Consider the following 22,952-nt stretch of genomic DNA (forward strand, 5'->3'; position numbering starts at 1 on the left):
CATATGGTGGCATGGTTTAGTTAGGAACTAAAACATAAATTGAGAAAACAGAACAGAGACTAATGTGGTGTTCAGAAAGACATTCTCTTTCCTTCTCTTCCCCATTCCCAAACCCAGAGAAAATCACACACTGGTAAACTGTCAGCAGCATTCTCCAATGAAATCTTTTCCATCTAGAAATCACAAATAAAGAATCTTTTTCCCAAAGTGTCCAAAATCATAAATGAGCATCAACTGCAAATTTGTGCAATAGTTATTTGACCAAGGCTGAATTCAGTGGATTTACAAAACTTAAGCATAAAAAAAAACTTCAAGTTCTTCTTTCTTCATTTGCTTATTCCATACCAATTATCTCTATTTTAGACAATTCTTCAAAATTAAATTCTGAAACATATGTCAGAAATTTTTCAGACCAAACTCAGAATGAGAGATTTCTTTGGCCATTAACAAAGAGATTACTACAAACAGCTACTACTATTTAATGACACAAAAATTGATTGAAATCATTTTATGCTGCACATTCAAGAATTATTTAACTATTAAACAAACCCAAACCTGTTTATCTTCAAATATTAAGTATAAGCAATGATGCCTCCACTTCCTTACTCTGATTTTCATAGTTACAAACCAATCTGATGTTATTTCTTAACAAAAATTGTAGATAGCACTCAAGTGAAAAGTTGCAGAGGTATTTGGCAAGTATTTGCCAAAAGGCAGAATTCCAGGCTGTTTCTTACACTAGCTGAACTGCAATTCTCTCATCTATCAAAACCTACCTGTGTATTACACATGACTGTGTATTGTACCTAACATCTGAATTTAAGAACACAACTTTAAATAAGTTTTAAAACCAAGAATCATAACTGTCCTCATTACACATTCTGTTTTCAATGAAAAGCAGCTTGATGCATCATATTTTTCAATAAGGATGCTCTCCTCATTCCTTAGCAGCTCATGACTTCAACACAAAGTGTGCCTCATTCAGAAATCACTACTCTGCACAGTCAGAACCAGACCCCTGAAAATCACCCACCTTCTCTTCAGCTCCTTCACTGATATTTTCCCCCCCTCACGCTCTTCTCCAAATAACAGTTAAATCGAAAACTTCACAGTTGCTAGTACTTTCAGCTGTATAACAGAAAGTGTGCTAAGAGGAAAAATGTAATGGTCATTAGCATTTCAATTCTAAAAAGTAGCTTAAAGTTCACCTCTGCTTTGTATTTAAAACTGTCTTGGACACAGTATCACAGTTACAAAAGTAAAAAAAAAGGTATTACTTGGAAACTCTGAGAAAACTTAACTGCCCTGGTGCCTTTTTAAAGTCTCTGGCACTCCCACTGTACAATGAACCTAATAGAAATTACAGCTACATCAAGCAAAAGAAGTGAAAATGTGCTTCCATAATAAATGGTAATTTCCATTTCCATCGTCCTAACAAGCAAGACCATGAAACAAGATGATCCACCTGTTGAAAGATGTATTTTACCTATTCAGTAGACTGCCATCAATATCAGAGCTAAGTGATTTCATATCCTCATTAAATAGGAGAATAACATTATTAATGCCTTTCATAAGGGTAGTGGATAATGCACACTTCTAGCCTGTGATTTAATGCTGTATCCCAATTTACATCTGTAAGTATTGAAACACTAAGATCACACATTGTATTTTACAACAGTAGAAGAATATAACACAGTGAAACTTCAGCAGACTGAAAAAAACAAGTGAACATGAGTCTCTAACAGCTACTTAATAGAAGAGATTTAGTGATAACACAGGCATACTGTTATCTAGCAGTAATAGCTGTGATGCAAAAATGTCAAACTTTTCCAGGTAACACACAGAGATATGCCCAAGATAACCTCACTAACTCCAAACTTTGATAAGATAAGCTTCCAGCAAGCAGCACTGCTGTAAACAGCAGATGCTAGAAATAGCCCCTGCAGTCAGAAACTGCTGGACAAGAGCTCTTGCAAGCTTTCTGCTCCTTGAGAAGATTTGCTACTCCATGATTCATAACAGGCCAACAGGCCACAGTAATTTGGCATACAAAAGTCACAACACTGTGGAGGGTTTACTTTGCTCATGTAACAAAATTCTTAAAATTCTTTTTTTCTTTTCTTCTCAGATACAAGCTGTGAACACTTTCTCACTCACATTTTCTCAAGAAAATGCTGGCAGCCACCCTGAAGTGCTAAGTTGAACACAAATATACTAAGGCTGGGGCTGTGCCAAAGACACAGCTGCCACGCCACAGAGAGTATCTTGAAGCTGTCTTAACACACATGGCTTTTTCTCCTCTGGCTTTCTTCAACAGCTTTTTTTTGGATACGACACAGCACTAGAAGCTCTAGCTGCTCCTGGAGCACTAAGAGACAAACAAGAAGAAAGAAGAAGCCAGTCTTGCCCACTGCCCCCAGACAGCACTCCCTCCCAAAGCAGCGAGTTCAGCAGTCTGTTTCCCAGTAAGTCTTCATTTGCTGTCAGTTAATGGCATCACTGTCATTTCCAAAACCTAGGCTACATTTTCCAAAGTCAAGGGTTCAAAATGATGCCAATACAAGAACACTCGTCATGCTTCAATTACTTACCAGTGGTACAAAGATTATTTAAACCACTTTCTTTTTCCTTAAATGTGCAAAGAAGCTCAAAGGTTGTACATCAGTCCTAGAGCTGTCCAGTCCTCCTAAAATGTGACACCTCATGACTATGCATTACATTAAGAACATAAAAAGTGATTAGAAACATGCATATACTATTCATCTCCTGGAGAGCCTTTCCTTCTTCCTGTCAGCTCTATTAGAAAGACTCTTACTGGAATTAAATATGCTTCTTTTGCTCCAAAGAAGTAGAAAATGTACTATTCCTGAAAGTATGAACAATATGCATAGATTGGAGAATCAAGCCTTAAATTTATTTTAATCCTATTGCTATGACAATCACAGCAAAAAATAACTGATGTACAGGATATTTAATATCTAATGTTTCCAAGTGTAATTCTCTCTAACTAAAACTTCAGGACAGCTTCCTACTCCTATGTACTCCTCCGTGTATTATTTATATAAAGCTGTATTCTAGCCAGCAGTAACGCACAAAATATACACAGAAAATACTAACGAATATCACCGTTATCAGTATGAACAATAACAGTACCTTACTCCAACATCACCAGCTACTTTCCCACCAGCTTGCTGCTCAAGTACTCACTGTCTGGAGAGTGTGAGCACACAGAAATGGAAGAGATTAAAAAAAAATCTGTTTCAAGAGTCTTATAACATGATTTCAGAACACAAAGACTTTGCAAAGGTCTTTCTCCTGATATCCCGTTCATCTATATGCAACATCCACTCCAAATGCCTCAAATTTCCACATTCTAGATAACACTGACATTCTGACTAATAATTTAAATTAGCATGAAATATAAGTTTAAAAGAACCTACTTTTGCTCAGATGGTAAGATACTGATTTTCAGAAAACTTTAGATTTCTTAAACACACTGCTGCTTTTATTAATTCACCCTTTCATTGGGAAGTTCATCTGGGTTTGCTGGAAAGGCAAATAATAATCAAGCATGCTGCTAATTCTATCCTTTCCTCAAATCCCTACCAAAATCCCAATAACGCTACACTGAAAAACAAAATTTCTCTGAGGCAAAAGGTAAATCAAGCCAGAACAATAATTCTCAATTGCCTAACAAGCTCCTTCCCATCACCTTGCTTGTGTGATGATATGATATAAACTAGTTTAACAACAGAAAAATTTACAGAAAGTATTATGGAACTCAGTGGACAGGAGGTAATGTACAGTCTTTAATATGAACTCTTCAGAGAGCACCAGCACAAAAAGACGTAGAAAGAAGGAAACTAGAATGTCACTGAGTCAAGCCCTTTAAGTAACACTTGCCCTAACAAAGTATTTGCATCCCATCAAGAAGGCTAAGCCTAAGAATTACAATGCTAAGTAAATTACTTCTGAAACAAGACTCAATACATTCAAATTCCAAGAACTCTGAAAAGGAGACTAGCTATGGGAAGCCTACACACTTCCAAGGAACGCATTGATTGGAAAGAATCAATGTGAGACACTCTACCAAGAAAAGTCAGGACACTGAAAAGGCAGGCGTTAAAAAGAGAACTGCAGCAATCTAAAGGTCTTTAACTTTAGATCTGTTCCAAGTGGAGTAAGCTTTTTTCTTTCCTTTTTTTTTTTTTCACAGCAGCAACAACTTCATTCCAAGTTGCAACAATTCTATAAATCAAGAACATCTTATATTAGTGCTTTAGCTTCCTAGCAGAGAAACCAGCAGGTGAAGTCTGTGTTCCCCAAGACAGTGCATAAATCGATTCAAGATCTCACATAAAAAGATGGGGGGAGAGTCTCTCCCAGCAACTGATGAAAACCAGAAGGGTGAGTTACAGCAAGGCAGTGGAAATCACAGCTGAGATGGAGTACATAGGGGACTGCCACACTTGCTTTGCCTTTTTGCTCTGTTTTCCACAGTTCAGTTCATTTCTCTCCAAATCCTCACTCCCTCTTCCCTCATCTCCAATCAAGAGGAGAAAATCCTTTTCTTCAGAACTATGGTGTGAGGACCCTTTACCTAACAATATAAAAATAAGAACATAAATGGTGTTTTAACTTACGCAGTCTGGGCTGTCTAACATGGTTCCATTTTTGTCAAGGGTGGCCAGAGACAGATGATCCAGGTCAAGAATGCAAACCACAGCAAATACCTAGACATAAAGTGTCCACAGTAATTCCTGGCTATCAGCCATCTTACAGCTGGTAGTCCAACTTCACTGTAGAGTTCAGTATTCAGTGCAACTATTCCTACCTGGCTTTGCCTAATTACAATTTAACTCACTCACACTTTTTCTGCTCCACTATATCATGTGGCAAATAAGTTCCACAATTTAATTACACATTGCTTGACAAGCTACTCTAATTTTCATCAGGTAGCAAGTTTAATTCACCACGTGGCCTAATTCTTGTCCTAAGAAAAGCAGCTACTCTTGCATTCTACTCATCATTTCTTTATGATCTATGGATTTTATAGATCTTTATCATCTCTTCCCCCATTGTTCTGTTTCTCGGCACAGAGTATCTTTCAGCAGAGAGTATCTTCCACATCTCTTATCCACTTTTTCAGTATCTATTAAACCCTTGCTGTGCTGGGATGATCATATTAATGCACACTGTTAATGATTTTGACACACCACCAATGAACATAATGGCCTAACAATGATTTAATTCTGTGTGAACAATTCCTAATAGCTGTCTGACCACTGCCCTTCTCATGCATGTACATATGTAACAGGAGCAAATTTAGAGCTTATCACTCTGTAGACAGGTTTGCATTATATTGCCCTGTATGAGCATCATTTGGCATTCAGCAGAACTGAACTACACTTGCATGTGAAAGAACTGGGCAACGGCTTTGGAAGAGTTTGCTGCAAGTACTTGATAAGTTCGTATTTTACCAATCCCCAAAGACCAACAAACTGCTACAGCGCCACAGTACTGTTACTCCTTAAGAATATTTTTTAATATAATGAACCCCTTAATCCTAGCAGAAACCTACTGCTAACATTGTTCCAACATGAAGCAATCATTTATCTACCTTGTTTCTCATCTTTTAACCAACCATACTAACCCACAGCATAATCACTTGTCTTCAGCAAATAAGCTTTGGTTGAGGTCCTTAGTCAAAAATTTCACCCACTTTTAAACCAATCTGCTACTGACTTCAGTAAGTGCTTGCCAATTCTAGCATTGCAGCATTCAGTGAGCAATAACTGTGTAGGATTTGGTGAGTAAGAGATCTACTTTAATTTTATGTCCTGCCTGCAGATTATATAAACCTCACCAAGTTCACTCCCTTCAGTTCTCTCTTCTGCAAACAGCAGTGTTCCTAACGTTAGTCCCCTACCTCTTTCCATCTCCTTATTTTACCCATCTTTTTTTTCAACTTTTAATTATAGCCCTAAATTTCTTTATTATATTTGTAACAATTCCAGCTAGTAAGAGTTGTTTTTCAAACACCTGGCATCTTCTTTAAAAAGAAGGGGGAAAATAGCATCTGAATTAGTTTCTAGGGGTTGTTTCCCTTAACAGAATGCAAAATGCTGGACCTTTTGCACTCCTCCAGAGTGAAAATGAAATGAACAATTCAGGTTCTAACTACCCGCTACTGGTGACCCAGCAGGAATGCCAACTGATCAGATCATCCAGTAAGGGATACACATGAACAAATAAAAAATGCAATGACATAACATTTTGTTTTGTACTGGCATTTTGAGATTTTACAGTACCAACCAAACTTCACAAGATTTTGCTATCACAAAAGAAGTCTCAAGAATCTCAAAACAGATGCATCTCTCCTGTGAAACACAAGATGTGTGTTATGCTTGTGTCTAAGGAAAATCTTGTCTCCTGCCTGAGCTTGCTCAATATGCAGGAACCAATTTCAGCTGTGATTTCCAAAAACACTTAATTGGAATAGCAAAAAAACATGAGGGAAAAGCAGATCATCTTGCAGAATTCTGGAACCGACTGCCAAATGCCTGCTGTGCTCTTAGAAAGTGGTGTTAGATTCTCCCTTTGAGAACTTCCTTGTGTTTCCAGGCATACACCTACTTTTGCTTTAGAGTTTGGATCATATCAGATGATTAATCCTACAAGAGGACACATGTGAACAAACCAATCTTAAACCCAGTATGCAGCACATCACCCACTTGCTGAAATACCAAAAACTCAGTTTAAAAGTCTGTTGCACATCAACTTGATATTTTTCACTTACAAAGAATATACAACCACAATGACATTAATATAAAGGTTTTCTCAGGGACTGTTAAGCAGTATTCTTTTGTTTTCCAAACAACTAGTACAGTTCCATTTCCCCTTCATCTCTCGAGTAACTTTTCATAGTCACAGCTTTGTTTACATAATCTTCAAAATACATCATGCTTTACAAGATAGTATTTTTTGCCATAGAGTCACTAATTTCTAGAGCATCACACTGCAGTAAAAAAAAAATCTCCACTAGTTGCCAAAGAACTCACAAGTACATTTAGCTGTATTAAAAAAATCTTTACTTATCCAGTTTGCACCTCTTGCTTTCCTACAGAGATCAATCACCAGCCCCGAGATCTGTGAACCACAGGCCAAACCTGCTGTAGGCCATGGCATATTTTTCATTTTTGACAATATGTTGGCATTTCTATGTAATAAATTCCCAAGTTCTGCAAAGATCTAGGAATGCTGTAGAGGTCTTGGCTTTTCATATTCTCTTGTGAAATGCCACCCAGAAAATTTAAACAAACAAACAAACCAACCAAAAAAATACGCCACAAAAAATTATGTTGCAAGGCAGTAAGAAGTGACTTACAACTCATTGTTTACATAAGGGGCTGTATTCAGCAGTTCTTCTGGACTTCACTTCTGGTAATAAAACTGGATTCACTACTTCATGCTCCATTAAGGCCCATATTTTAATAAGAACACTGGAAAACTAGTTCTGAAATTCATTAATGTAACTATAACAATACAAAAGGGTAATTCTGCCACTTGACCTTCCTCATGTTTGATAATTAAATAAAAAGTTAATTCAGAACTTCTGTTCCAAGACAGAATATCTTTTTCACTGACACATAATACAAACACCTTATCTCTCCCCTAGCAGGAGCCAATATCTCATTCCAAGGAACAGTTCAGTGCATAACAAAAAGAACTAGGACCAAAAAATTCAGACTTCCAATGAGAGCTGCAGGGATCTGTCTTCAGAAAAACTACAATTCTGCACACAAACTACAGGGGCCTTTTATTCATTTTCATAAAACACCACCGTCACCAAAAAAAAGAAAAAAAAAGTCTCCCAACTTTACCTACCACTGTTACGTTTACAAGGTAGGGCTACTTTACCTTTCAGAAGCTGACAAAAATGTAATTAATAGACTGAAGGTAAACATTACTAATTCAGAGACAATTTTATAACAGATTATTCTGGCAATACCTGGTTGAGGGAGGGGAATAAATATATAATTACTGTTCAGTATTAACTACACTTTATTACTGTTCTACTTGAAAAATAACTTTATTTTTAATTCAGAATCACAAAAGGTAAACACTAGTTGCAGAAACTGACGTAAACAAGTGCCTACCTTAAGTCTCTAACCTTGTAGGGTTTAAGAAACTTACTGTAAAATCCAGTCAGTACAGGCAGTATTTTACAAGCTAGCAAATCTTAAGCTAAGCAAGAACAACTTTTTTTTTACTTGACGTGCCATGCAGTGCTTCTGCAGTTTAAGTGGGACCAGATTTTAACACATAAAGCCAGTTTTGCTTTTGTACTAGAAAACTTATTCTGACATCAGGTGACAGCAACAGTAACCACCAATTTGGTACAAAACATTATTTAATCACCAGTGTAGTCCAACACATAATACTACATTAAACACCACTGAAGGCTCACTCACAGATGTGTTAAATAACTCTAAGATTTAATATTATGAGAAAAATCCTAAGAAAGAGCAACAGCAAAGCAGTTAGAAGCACAGATGTTCACGTTACTACTCTTTTCTGAAGTGCATCAATACAGCTAAGCAAGATTCCCAAATTGTTATTTCTTTTTCCACCTCACATTCCTCAAAAGTACACGTGTGAATTCCCCTCTCCTTTATACTGCCCTTCCCAATGCAACCAGGTCAGGGCATAATTCCAGTGGACCTGATAACGAGCCCATTACTTGCCCCTTCAACTTCCAGCCTCTGGCTCCCACCCTACAGAACTGCAAGAGTAACAACTGTTGAGAGCCATTCAAGAGTCTGTACCCCGAGGAGGGCAGCAAGCACTGCAGAGGGACAGACTGTTTCAGAGGCACCTCATATTTGTGCTGCCAAAAACCTGAAAACCATTCACCAATGGCACTCGTTCAGCTGAAAAGGCAGTAAAACAACTCAAGAGCTGAAAACTGTGAAAAAAAAATTGAATGGGCATTGGAAAGCAAGAAAAGCAAACTAAGAAAATAAAATTACTTTTATGGAAAACTTTTGCACTTTTGGAGAGGTCTAAGTACAGGAAAGGATTTGGGCAAGTTTCAAGTCACAGTCCAAAATTCCCATTAAACTAGCTAATGTTATAAAAAGTAGCAGAAAAATTTATGATTATTTCAATTCAGCAACAGCCAGGAGGCACAGGATCGTGCACCCCAGAACCACTTTGAACAATATTTCTGGATCTTGATACACTTACCCTGAAGCATACCAAAGGACACCTAATTACTCTGTTTGGTTACTATTACCAGAAAGTAGCAAAAGCTGGTCCAACAAACACAGCGTCTCCGGGGGTTAAAGGAGGTGTTTGTCCCACTATATTCAGCACTGGCGCGGCCTTACCTGGACTATTGCGCACACAACTGGAAAACTATGTGAAGGTCCTTAAATATGGATGAGGGCAACCAAGCTGCTGGCATGTCCTGTGAGGAGCAGCTGAAGACCCTGGCTTGTCTCCACTGGACAACAGGAGGCTGAGGGGCAAACCTCACTGCTCTCCTTCTACAGCCTCCTGAGCGAGGGAAGTGGAGAGGGAAGTACTGGTCTTTTGTGCCTGGATCCAGTGATAGGATGAACAGGGATGGCTCACAGCTGTGTCAAGGAGGGTTCAAACTGGATATTCCTTTACTGAGGGCATGGTCAAACACTGGAAGAGGTTTCCTATGGTGGCAGTCAATGTCCCAAGACAGTCAAATGTTTAAGAGGTATTTGGCCTGTGCCCTTAATAACACACCAAGATTTGGTCAGCCCTGAAGTCATCAAGCGATTTGACTAGATGATTGTCACAGGTGCCTCCTAAGTAAATTATCCTGTTCTATTCTAAATCACAGGATACTCACTTTAACCTTTTCCATCTTGGAACCACAATCCAGGCCAACCACTAATGTAAACAATAAAACAGAAATATCCCCAACACACTACTGGAAATAACTTTGTGTAAGTTGCTTTGTGCTTTAGCAGGTAGCACTAAAGGTTTGGTGAAAGACTTTCCAAGTAGTTATGGAGAAAAGTCAGCATTGACTAATAATTGAATCACTTCAACTAAACAAACAAACGAAAAAGCCCCAAACAAAAACAAAAACTTCCTACAATGCAAGCTCATCTCTAGGCTAGCAAATAAGTGTTTGCAGCAGGTATTTGAAAAGCACAACTCGATGAAACACGCTGTTCCAAAATGGACATTGTGTGCCCAACGACTGGGACTCCGTAGAAAACACAAGTACCCGAGTTCAAGCCTCATGTGTGGTTCATTTACCCCGCATTTACTCCACTTTTTCATCTTGCCTCCCTTACCGAAGGGGCGCACCGTGCAACTACCAGCCCCAGCACCACGGGCAGGGCAGGCCAGGCCTCCGGGCGAGGCCGGTCCTGGGGCAGGCGGAGAGGCCGCCGCCGATCCCGAGGGACCTCGGGGTGGCCCCGGGATAGGGGCGCCAGCCCTTCCCCGCAGGGCCGGCAGGACGGGCCGGGAGCTCCTCTGCAGGACGGGCCGGGAGTTCTGCTCCGGGACGGGCCGGCGCCAGGCCCCGAGCGCACCGGGGGCAGCACAGCCCCCTGCCCGCCACCGACGGGCTCCGAGCGGAGCTGGGGTGGGGACGCCCCCCAGCACCGCAAGCCTCGAACACGGGGCACTGCCCACCCCGCCCCGCCGCCCGGAGTCACCCCCGGAGGCGGCGGCGCGGCCGAGCTCGGCCCCACTTACCAGCCCGACTCGGAGAGCGCCGCCCGCGCTCGGTCGGCCATGGCGCCTCCCCCGCCGCTCGCCCGCAGCACTCGGGGCCGGCGGGCGCTGCGGAGACCCCCGGCACTCACTCGGACGGGGAGAAGGGACGCGGGACCCGCTCGTTCCCCCGCCCCGCGGGCCTCTCCGGGCGCTCGGGCCGGCCAGGGGGAGGGAGGGAAGGGGGGAAGGGAAGGAGCGGAGGGAAGGAAGGGGCGGAGGCGGCGCAGGCATAGACGAACAAAGCCCGCGACCGGCGGCTGCCTGAAGCTGCTGCCGCCATGGCGGGGAAGGGAAGGAGTGAGGGCAGCGGCGGCATCGGGCCTGCCGCCGTGTAGTGTCGGGGAAGGGTTTGTTTAAATGCGTTTCGTCTGTGAATAGTATTATTGACAGTAACGTTGATCTGGGAAAGGCTCTCCTCAAAAGGCGAGTTGCGGGTGAGGAGGGATTGAGCCGGGGGTCGGTCTCTTTCTCCGGGCAACAACAGCTAGAACAAGAGGACACAGTCTCAAGCTGTGCCAAGGGAGATGCAGGCTAGAATTAAGGAGGAAGTTTTTCACAGAAAAAGTGGTCAAATACTGGAATCATCTACCCAGGGAGGTGATGGAGTCACCATCCCTCAATGTGTTTAAAAAAAGACTGGATGTGGTGCTTCGTGCCATGACCTAGTTGAGGTATTAGAACATGAGTTGGACTTGATGATCTTAAAGGTCTCTTCCAACCTAGAAATTCTGTGATTCTGTGATTTTTAGAATGGTCTGGAGCGCACATCGCATGAGGAGCAGCTGTGGGAGCTGGGGATGTTCAGCCTGCAGAACAGAAGGCTCGGGGGGGCCTTCCCGCTCTTGCCACCTTCCTGAAAGGAGCTCATGGCCAAGTGGGGCTCGGCCTCTTCTACCAAATAACAAATGGCCTCAAGTTGGTGCCGCAGGAGGTTTAGACGGGATATCAGGATAAACTTCTTCACAGAAAGAGTGAAGCGTTGGAACAGGCTGCCCAGGGAAGTGGTGGAATCACCATCCCTGCAAGCATTCAGAAAAGCTGCAATGTGCTCCTTAGGGACATGGTTTAGTAGTAGAGTTGGCAGTGCTCATTAATGAATGGTTGGGATTATTGTTAGTCTTTCCCAACATTAATGATTCTTTTTGAAAGACTGTTCCTGTGTTTCTTTTATATTTGGTGGTTTGTTGTTTGCGGCTTTTTCTTTAATGATTTGCCCTAAAATGCTGGGCACCGATATGAACGTTTTGGGGTTATCGGCCTTTTTAAAGGGAATTATGCTTTAACAGAATAGCACTATTTCATTATTGCTGTTACCAGTGCCCTCAGGTGCCAGTGACGGGCGAGGTGGGAGCACTGTCCTCCTGTTTACTCTGTGTTCCCAGCATCCAGAGAAATATCCAGAAGGTGAACGTGAGCAGATCAGGAGTTAAGAAAATGCTTGTCAAGGCCTTGGTGCTCAGGGTTTCTGTCTGCAGGTGAGGTCAGCTGCTCTGCAGAAAACTGACCATTTGCAGTAGTGCGTCAGGTCCAGCTACTTCTGTAACCTGTCAATGCTGAGTGGTTTTTTTCAGCACTGAGGTTTTGGAACTTGTCTATCTGCTGTGTTTGTCTATTAAAGGTGGACTTTTCTTCATGAGTTATTGTCATCCTTAAGATGTTTCAGTTTTTATGCAGCATCTTCAAGTCAAAGCTTACAATTTTGCTTTTGTTGATTTTTTTTGTTGTTTTTATTTCATTATTTGATCCACCTGGAAACCTCTCTTTGCTATACTGAGTACAAATCACTCAGGATTTTTGCACACAACACTCTTTGCTGCTCATTTATGATATTTTCTTTTGTGTCTATAGATTATATACTCTAGGGCAAAGATTTTGTCATAAGTAGGTATGGTGTCCTGTGTGGCTGCTGATTTTAAGAAGGCACATATATTTTTAAGCTGATAATTATTAAAAGCTTGACACAGATGAAGGAAACAAAACCTGTATTATTCAAGTTCAACTGAATATGCTACACATATCATGGAAGCTTTCCTCATCATGAGCCTTAACATAAACCTAAAATAAAATCTTAAAACAAAAAGGCAGCTAAAAATGGAAGACCAACATGTGACTTCTGCCAGCAAAATGTCAAAATAATGAATATAGCCATAGCAAAGTGTTAATCCTTGTGGTGTTCATTAAATATCAACAAAAAATTAGCAGAGGGAGCATTATTAATTGGGAAAGTGGATTATCAGAGGTTGTGCAGTCCCATGTCATGTCAAGGCTCCAGGTGAACATGAGCTGCAAAAGGAATAATGTCAAGGAGAACTAACTAACCCAAGAGCCTTGAATCAGACCTACTGTATGTGTGTACCAAAGAAACTCTTGAATTAGTGATGAGGCATTCCGTAAAGCAGAAGAGTCACACTGAATTGTCGGTGGCCAAGCCACACCTGTGTTGCAACAGTAGCAGCCACTGACATGGAAAAGCACTAGCAGATAACTGTGGCTTCAGTTCAGAACTTACTGTGCAAAAGAAATGGGAATAAAAACACCTTGCATTTGGAGTCTGACCTGTCTGCACATTAGATTATCAAGAAAAGGTTGTAAACATTGCAACTCAAAATGGGATGCCCATAGAACCAATTAGTAAGGGATGGAGTATGACCTAGGAGAAGATAATGAGAATTACAGACTTTATGCATTGCCTCATGTTAGTTTAAGACACGGAAGGTTTTGCTTACTTAAATCTTCATTAAAATCAGCAGGCAATTATATCAGCAGTTTATGCTGGCATAGGGCTAGCTGTTGCACCTCACGGCACTAAATGCCATCTATTACAAAGGAAATGCAGGTGTTGTCCTTCTTAAAGGTCTGCAGGCATCTGCTCTAATAAATTCATTATATGCAAGCTGAGATGTGTGTATATGTATTCACATGTGCCTCCTTTTGTGCAGGAGAGGTCCCCATTAGTGGGTGTTCCTCTGCTCACAGAGGGCACTGCCTGAGTTTTGTAGTGTGTGGCTGCTGTTGGCTGTGCTGCACCGAGGTGAGCAATTAGTTCCACTGCAAAACAGAGGTGATGCAGTGTCTGCCAGGCAGTCAGAAACCCACAGATAAGACCCTCTGTACCAACTGTTTGTGATAAAATATTCTTAGAGCTCATTCTCTGTATTGATCACCTTTAGAATAAATGACATTGCTGAAGGTAATGAGCACCACCAGAGGCTGTACAGAGACTGACCTAAACCCCTGCACTCCTGTCAGGGGCTCTGTGCCTTTAGAGGTTTCTCTGGAAAATGCTTGTTGCTCCAGATAAATCAGTGCATCACTGTCCACAAAATTCACATGGACTTCTTCTGTCCAAACTGCCTAAAATGCAGCTCAGTTTCACTGCTGTCCATGTGCCCTGGGACAACTTAATCTATGCTAAAGAGGTTATTTCACAATGTTCTGTAATTTAAATACCTGAAAAGATTGGTCTACTCAAGCACCTCTGGTGAGACAGCTCGAACAGACAGAACTAGCACACAGCAAAATAGCAACATCCAGTTTTTGGAGCAGCTCTGCAGGTTTCTTGATTCATTGGATTGATTCATCCTTGCTCCCTTCATCTCCTGCCAGTTCCAGGCTCAATCCTCTTGCTTAGCAGTAAGCTCACAAAACTGGGGAGCTGAAACTTTTGACCACACTTTCCAGAAACAGGCAAGAGCAGAAACCTGTAACATTCCTGAGTTATGGCATCATTCAACCCAATCTGATGTGCTGAAAGCAACAACATTAGGGTGAAGACCCTGAACACCAGGTCCAATAGGAGGTCCCCACAGCAGCAGAAAAGGCTGTTTTGGTCTCAATTTCTATTTTGTCTCCCACAGAATAAGCTTTCTTCATTTCATTATCTGAAGGGAACGGGTCTGCTTACTGAACATGAAAGCAGATGGATATCTGCTTATCCTGGATCTGTAGGTTGTTCAGATCTGTAGGATCTGAAAGTTACTGGGCAATGAATGTAAAGGGCCTTTCCTTCTGGTCACTCTATTTCTAGGAGTGTGCTGGAGTTTCAACAAAAGTGGTTACCTCTCCATGTCCTGTGATGGACTGGGTGCTGAACTGATATGACTGCAGTCAGAAGGATTAGCTTTCCTACATGTATTGTTGCATGTCAGCTAAAATATTGTGTATGTTTTATCTGAAGGACAGTACTCAGCACTCAGTCTTTCTTATATGGCAGCTGGAGAAGAGATGGACTTTTCACAGACTAAAGAGAAGAAGGGAAAGTTACAGAAGTAAAGATTTTCTTAATGAGGGGGAGGAAGGAGAGAGTCTTGGAAAGGAGTGGGATGGAGGAAAGACAAACAGCAAGTACACATCCTTCATGGAAGTGGGAAAGGATTATGAAGTCTTGGACATAATGCCACCACCTATAGCCACAGACTGTAGTTAAGGTGGTGTTGCAAGGAGAGATAATTTCCACTAAAGGTTAAGGCTAACATTTTTGTCAGGCTGCTCTAATTGATTTTGCCACCTGACTATCCTCTTCTGGAACACTTCAGTTTGACCACACTCCCCACTTTCTCCTGCAAATCACTAAGTGTATGTCAGGCATCTTAAAGGTATAGTTCACGCAGGCATTATGTCAGTCAAAAAGCATCACACTCGGCGAGGCACTGGGGCTGTCAGGATTGGGGCATTTATATATGGCACAGTGATGCTGTTGTTGGCTCTGTGTATGGCTGCCTATCAAAATCTCAGCAGTTCAGACCTCAAAGTGCAGACGAACCACTGCAATGATCACTAGGGTATGATGAATCAGTAAGTACTGCAGAATGTAATTCCATATAATTATGATGCTTTCAGGGCCCCTCGTGGGCCAGCAGAAGGGCTGGTGTTTTTCAGCTGTTCTGGCAGAGCTCAACCTATTGCCCCTCTGGACACTGACTTGGTAAATAGCCAGGGAGCAGAGGATCAAACAGCATATGGCTTTGCAGACTTTACTGGGCTGCAGTAAACATCCCAGCCCTGAACAGCTGTGCCTTGTCTCTAACAAGATTACTTTTAAGAGACTGATACCTTCTGGACTAGATGAAAATCTGGAAATAAGTATGCTGTTGTCAGGGTTTTGAGTGCACCAAGAGGCTCTGCAGCCTCTTCCCTGCTCCCTGCGGCTTGGTTGCCCATCCTCCATTGCAGCTCTGATACGGTGCAGTGTAGCCTTGGATCAGGGTGCTGGGGACAGAGCTGTGTGAGGAGGAGCTATGGGAAGCCTAATGGGGCCCTCCTGTTCTTTGTTTGGGAGCTGCATTGAAGCTCAGGCTTCCATCCTTTAGACTTATCTTAGGTCTGCCTGTGCCTGTCCGTGTGCCTTGCTGATCGTGAACCACTGGGTTAATTTGCTGACTTGACCTCACACCTGCTTCCCCCCTGCAGACCACTGTAACTCTGAGTGCTGCCTCACCCTGATCCCCAGCAGGGCACCTGCTCAGGTACTGTGGGACTGTGCCCTTCTGGGTGGGATCATTGCCCTGCCTGCCTTGCTATTGCCCTCAGCTCCTGGCTTCCTTCTCTTGTGGGACAGCCCATGCTTGTTTCTTCCTGAGAGCTGCTATCCCAGAGCCATGCACGTGGTGTTACATGGAGAAGTTAGTGGCCCATTGGCCATCACCTGGTGTCTGAAATCAGTACACATGATGCAACTGAACAAAGCTCAGTGACAATGGAGACACTGCTGGGGGCCAGCTGCTGGCCATACAGTCCTTCTATGTACAGGACAGGACAATGCCCTCAAATAGGAAGACAGCAAGTAGGGAATGTGTGGTCCTCTCTGCAGGCTTCTGCTTCCCTCATGCTTCCCCAGCTTTCAAGTTGAAAGCTTGTCTCAGTAAAATTCAGGTCAGTGCCTGCGAGCACTAGTGGGCACAGCTGCTCGTGAAGGGCTGCCTGCATGCTGAGGAATTGTGGCCTATGTGTGAGTAGACAAGTTAGGGACAGCACTTTTACAGTGGTAAAGGCCTTGTGGAGTAAGTGCCGTGCAAGAGGATGCCTCACACAGTGTCAGGGAGCTTTCTGCAGGATGTAAGAACCTGCAGGGTGGGGATGGATGGAACATTGTCAGGTTGCCTGTCAAGCCACGTGGACATCTGTTAAAACTAAGCCAAACTCTCTAGGGTAGGGCAGCAACACCCCAAACACCAAGGTAATGGAAGCTGTAGATCAGCCTGTCAGAGCCACACAGGCACAGACACCATCATCCTGCAGAGTACATGAACAGATATGTCCTTAACTATAAACACAGATTAGATCGGAGAGCACAGCTGTGCAGCAAAACAGTGATTAGTGTGACCACCTATTACATGCACCACCTATTACCTATACACCACCTGTATGTGGCTGTGCAGGAATTCTGTATATTGGGTTTGCTATTAAAAGTCATAAAGGTTTTATTTTGTATGTCCACAATACTAGGAGGCATCATCTCTTTTGAACAGTTTGGGGCATAAATTACCCAGTAATCTGTGTCAGCACTTGACTTAATTGCAAGGTGAGAGAAAAATAAATGAATAAATAAGTGCTGTTTTCTCATGGAAATCTAAAAAGATTATTTTTGGATTATAAAAGATTCACTCTGTGGTTTTCCTCAAGTGTTGTTGTATGTTTGTGCTTGAGGAAAAGCAAGTTATTGGAAATCTATGCCAACTCCAGATAAGCAGTTGACTTTCTATCCATGATTTAATACCCACTAAACAGGCAAGAATACTTCTTTGTTATTTCCTGGCAGTGAAAATATATTGTGTTAAGCATCTTTTTTATTCAGATGTGGCAGCTTCTGCCTACAGCTGCTCTTGCCCTGTAGTCTGCAGGCCCAAAGCAGTACAGTTTGGAAAAATAACTAAATTTCTTAAGAACTTTCAAGGAGCAGCAAAATCAATGCTTCTAACAATCAAGTGCAATAACTGGGCATGCTGTCTGCTGACCTTCACTTATGAGTGATTCAGTTCCTTTCTTTTCTAATTCTTATTTATGTATCTCTTCTGTATCTGTTGATTTTGGTTGCTCTGTCCTTTGTGCTTCTTCTTTCCTGCCTATTAGCAAAACACAACAAACCAGAAGAATGTGAATCATCTGATCTTCATAGCAGGTTTTTAATCTTCTTTCAAGAGAGAACTGGGCCCTATTTCTGAGTAACTGCATTATTATGAAGGGAATTATCTAATTACAGAATCATCCTTAAAGCAGCCTTTATATATTTTAAGTTATTAAAAGCAACATTTTCTTTTCCCGACTATGTTTCAGCTAACTTTTTGATTAAATTATGCTGTTCTCAAAGATGAAGGATGAAAAGAAACAGAAATGCTAGAGCCCTGAAAAAATTCTTACTATTTGCAAAGATACACTTGGAACTTCTCTGACTAGCATATTTATCCTAACTAGTTAAGACATTTCAAATGGAGTCCATACAGAAACAGGGCCATAAGAGCAAAGTGAAATTTCAGGGACTTAAAAATATTCATAGCCCCATATCCTCAAGTGGGCTCCTGTTTGCCACAGTTGTTTTAAAAGTGTTCATTCCTTTATTTCAGTACAAAATCATAACTTCACTTTTTTCACAGCCTACAAAAAATTGTGATTTAGTACAAAAGTGCATATCTGTGTTAATGCAGCAGCAGTCCTGTACAGAGTCCAGCAGTTGCCAGTCTGGGAGACACAAATATACTCCAGAAAGCACAGTGCTGTTTAGCAGATTAGTGAACCACTGAAAACTGGCAATCCCCATGAAAAATTACCAAAAGGGGGAAAAATGGAGGCATGAGAGATTAGAAGAAAAAGTTATGGAGGAAAACCATAAAAAAATTGAGAGAATGTAGAAAAATTGTCAACAACTGGCCACAGTACAGAGCAGCAATTTGGGCTACTTGTGTCAACTGGGATTCAGACCAGTAAAATAAGATGCCATTAATGAAAATAATTTATCATGAAAATAATATATCAAGTAATGCTACTAGTAAGCAAACCAAAGTACACACAGCATAAAAATGTGTAGAGAGGTCACTAAGGACTCTCTTTTTCTTCTCCTGCAAATGAGGTTTTTGGCTTGGAGAGTGAGTACAGATTTTATGAGTTTATCTTTTTCCCTCATCTGGCCACAAAATCAGAAATAATCAGTACTCTGTTCCACCCTCTATAAAATTCACTGAGGCATTCCTTTAATTATGTTTACATATGCTTATGCTTGTGGGGCTGCTGTGTGGACCAGGCACCTGGTTGAAAAAAGGGAAATTGGAGAGAAGGGATGCTGAAGTTTTTACTTTGAAGTGGGTCCCTCTTCTGATCTAATTCACATTACAGTCCTGCACCTTGTTGACATGGGGGTAGAAATCAATTAAGCCAGCATTGATGCTGGAGACAGTATATCATCAGATCATTGCCTCTCTGGAAAAAAAAAACAAACCCATTACTTGTGGAGCAGTGTAACTGCAAATTAAAGGTGTTAGGAAAACACATAACTGAGGGGCATATGAAAGGCAAATGTGAGAGGGACAGGAAACCTGCGTGGGAAAAGCATTTGGAAAACAACCGAGGGATAGGAAGAAGAGGTATAATATATGGTAGGAACACTTTGACCTACTCTCTGAGCATTTTTATAGAACCTAATTAAAGCTTTCAAATTTTGTTGGGCTTCTCTTATTTTCAGATTTTCTGCGATACTGCTGTAAGTTGCCAGTTTACCTCAGCAGAGAACAAGGATAGACTAGCCCTTCCAGATAAAACTGAAACAGTTGTTTCCCATCAAACACAAAAAGCAAAGCAGCAGAGGAGAATCAACCAGCAGTTATTTACCAGCAGTTTGTTATCTATTTCAGTGCTCACAACCATGTTCTCTTAGCCCGATAAACACGGCGGCCTGCTGCTAACAAATATTGCCTGAAGCAAAACACTGAACAATCCAAAAGAACCTTTTATTCCTATTTTACATATTTATTTCCAAACAGTTCCTAACAGCTCCAGGTAGTGCATTAAGGTGCCCAGTCCTTGCTGGCTGCACAAATCAGTTCCTCACGCTGACGCCAGCAGTATCGCCATGGCTACGTGATTAGGGTGGCTTAACCTGGCAGGCGGCTTAGCAAAATGCCGAGTGCCAAAACAATCCTAGCACACAATCTATACTTTTCCATCAAACAAATTAGTATATCACAGGCTCTGTTGTCCATGTCGTGGTAGAGTGGGTTGTTTCTTGTTTGCCATTTGGTTTTTTTTTTTCCCTGAATAACAATGCTGTTCTCAAAGTTTTACCACTTCTCAGCTATAACATTGCAAACAAACTGTTTTCTAAAAGCAACACCCTGTTTCCTCTACTCACAGTTTTGTAGATCCAACAATCGCCATAAAGATAACAACCAAGGAATAAAAAAAGATTGCATAAACCACAAAAATTCAATGTGAAGTCTATATTTATAACTACATTCAGGGTTGGACTAAAAATCTAGAAATATCCCATGCCAGCTGAAGGCTGGCCAGCTATTACTTGTTTGAGGAGATTCCTTGGGAGATGCAAAGATCTGTATTTTTATTTTTTAACTAATGATTGCAAAGCTGAGATCCAGAAGCTTTGGATATAGATTCAGCTGTAAACAGTTGTAGTTGATACTACCAAAACTGCTCCATCGAGGTATGAGAATATTTCCCTACCAAGTATCCAGACCAATTAATTCACATACAAATAGCAAAATTACTTAAAGCAATGTGCCTTCCTGAGAGGAGAAAGTATCAGAGAAATATAGAAAGTGAAAACTTAATGAAGAGATCAAACTTTGGCAAGCAAGGTACTGCTAGTGTTTTCTTAGGTGGAAGCTGCTGGACTTTGCAAATCTCAAACTAATCCAAAGCCTTAATGCCTCTCTTAGTATCATTTTAGCTTTAAAGATATTATAATTGTTACATGTGTAACATGCAAAAACTTTCTTTTTTTTCCTTCTGTTGAGTGGGGTACAATACTGAAAGAGCAGAGAGGGAGTTTTCATTCTTAATACTTTCACACTGCTTGCCAAGATGCATCTTCTGATCTGAATGTAGGACAGTGTAGTACCTTATATAATACTTGAAGTATAAAAACACCTTGGACTGTGTAGAAGTTTTATAACTGTTTCATAGATTCATTCATTCTATTGCCCAGTATATTTTTTGTCCAAAGGAACTCCAGAAAAACTGACGTGTTGTTTTTCACAGCTTGTTTGCCATCTCCCCTTTCTCATGCTGATTTCACTGCTGTGTTGATGAAGCATCAGTCCTCTGGTCTTTATACTGTAGCATTCAAGTTTAGAGATTCTGAAGCCTTCCTTAGAAGTGACTCAAGTAATTTTTTGCATTTGGCAGAGAAAGCTGAAAAGCCTTCAATATTTAAATAGAAACATAAGTTTCAAGTGTAGTATAAAGGCTTCAGATCTCTTAACTTTATTCATCAATTAACATATCTGCAACAGCTGGGGTTTGATCCATATTTTCAGAGAACAGTAATGTTGCTGATACAGCATTTCCAGTTCAGTCACAGGAATACTGAAGTGGTTTTCAGAAGATAATTTAAAAAGCACTCAGTTGACAGGATGTTTCTTCAGGGAACCATTGATCGCATTTTCAAATTGCAACAGAGCCAGAGATTGTCTTCATTTTAATTTCAATATCAGGAATGCCTTAAGTGACGATCACAGCTAACCCATTTTAATGACAACCCTGAACATTTAGAAACTCTTATCTATTCAATGTACTTCTGTGCAGAGAAACAAGAACAGATGGATACTTCCTTAACACCTGCTGCTGTGGGAGTCTTCTGAAACATTTGCAAGTAAGAAATTATTACTGCTATAAGGTGTCTCTGAGTTTTATTTGTTTAGAGGATTTCTACAGAACATGCATGCAATTTATTTCAGGTTTCTCAACTTAGTTGTTGCTTTTGGAAAGCTGAGGAAGGATCACTTATTGAAGGAAAGCTTATTTCTATGCTTTATTAAAAAAAAGTTTAGGATAATAGATTGGAGATTTACAGATATCTGTTGTGTAAGGAGGTAGAAGAATGCACATGGTACGGTACTGCAGCAGTGAAGGAACAGCTCTAGGAACAAAGAGCCCAGTCTTGCAAAGCAGGAGGAGTTCTGGAGAAGAGAGGGCTTTCTAGAGAAAACCATGTCAAATTGAAACCTAATGCTTTTCTGACTAGGAACTGAAAGATGAAGTGCAGAAGTTTTAGCTCATAATTGTCCTTTGAGCTTTCTATGGGTGAATTAAATGTTCCTCTGCTTCTACAAGTCTCCAATAATACAGAGGTAAATTATTTCCTAGATTTGGAACACTGTTCTCTTCTGAAGTTATATGCATCGATTTTGTTTGTTTTGGAGATTTTCATATGCAGTAGATGAACTTAGTATGTAAGTTCAAAGGATTTGAAAGTGAAATGTTATTAAGGATTCTAATCCACCATGATTATTTAATGGGTTTCATTTTTATTATGCTTAGTGGTCAGAAACTGCCCTAAAATAAATCTAGGTAATTGCAATAGGAGATACAACCCAAGTTGAAATACCAAAATAAGACATCCATCTATTGGAACAGATGTTGCAATAATGAATGCAGGTGATAAGAAGTTTGTAAAATGGAGAGGATAGCAGTACCTAACACAGAAGGAAATGGTTTCTTCCAGTCTAGGAAGCCATTGGGGATTGACCTTGGAGCACATCACTTTGATTCCATTTTATAGGTCCACAGACTTAAAACTTGAAATAACTATGCAGACAGTTTACTCTGAGCTATTGCATAATAGAAGTTAAAATACTTCACCTGGTAACTCTTGACCTATAATTTCTGACAGGACAGGAGAATGTCTCTTAGAAAGAGACATAGTCATAATTTAAAGGCTTTGCATTGTGATAAATTCCTTTATTCCCAAGATAAGCTGTTTTGATTGTAAATTGCTATCATGCTAAAATGGTGTACATTATATTAGCTTGAATTTTTCTTCCAGCTACAGAACTTTTTTATGTTGTCTTACTGATTCCACAGTTCTCTGATCTGTCTCATCCCACTGTACAAACAAATCAAATAACCCCTGACTTTCCTGTTGCCTAAACTTATTAAATAAAACTCATTAACTTCTTCTGGCTTTAAGGTATGGATTTTAAACCTCAGAAAATTGAAAAAGGTTGTCAAGAAAC

General features: G+C 40.9%; 1 protein-coding gene across 1 annotated transcript in view; it reads right to left on the reverse strand.

The window, feature by feature from the left end:
* TDRD3 (tudor domain containing 3) overlaps positions 1-10,922 on the reverse strand; it is a 93,511-nt gene extending 82,589 nt beyond the window's left edge. Inside the window, exon 1 of the mRNA XM_064713677.1 lies at positions 10,753-10,922. Coding sequence (XP_064569747.1) covers positions 10,753-10,793 — 41 coding nt within the window. The 5' untranslated portion in view covers positions 10,794-10,922. The remainder of the gene's footprint in view (positions 1-10,752) is intronic.
* Positions 10,923-22,952: the final 12,030 nt, after the last annotated feature.

Source organism: Zonotrichia leucophrys, chromosome 1, assembly GCF_028769735.1.
Source record: "Zonotrichia leucophrys gambelii isolate GWCS_2022_RI chromosome 1, RI_Zleu_2.0, whole genome shotgun sequence".
Taxonomy (NCBI): Eukaryota; Metazoa; Chordata; class Aves; order Passeriformes; family Passerellidae; genus Zonotrichia; species Zonotrichia leucophrys.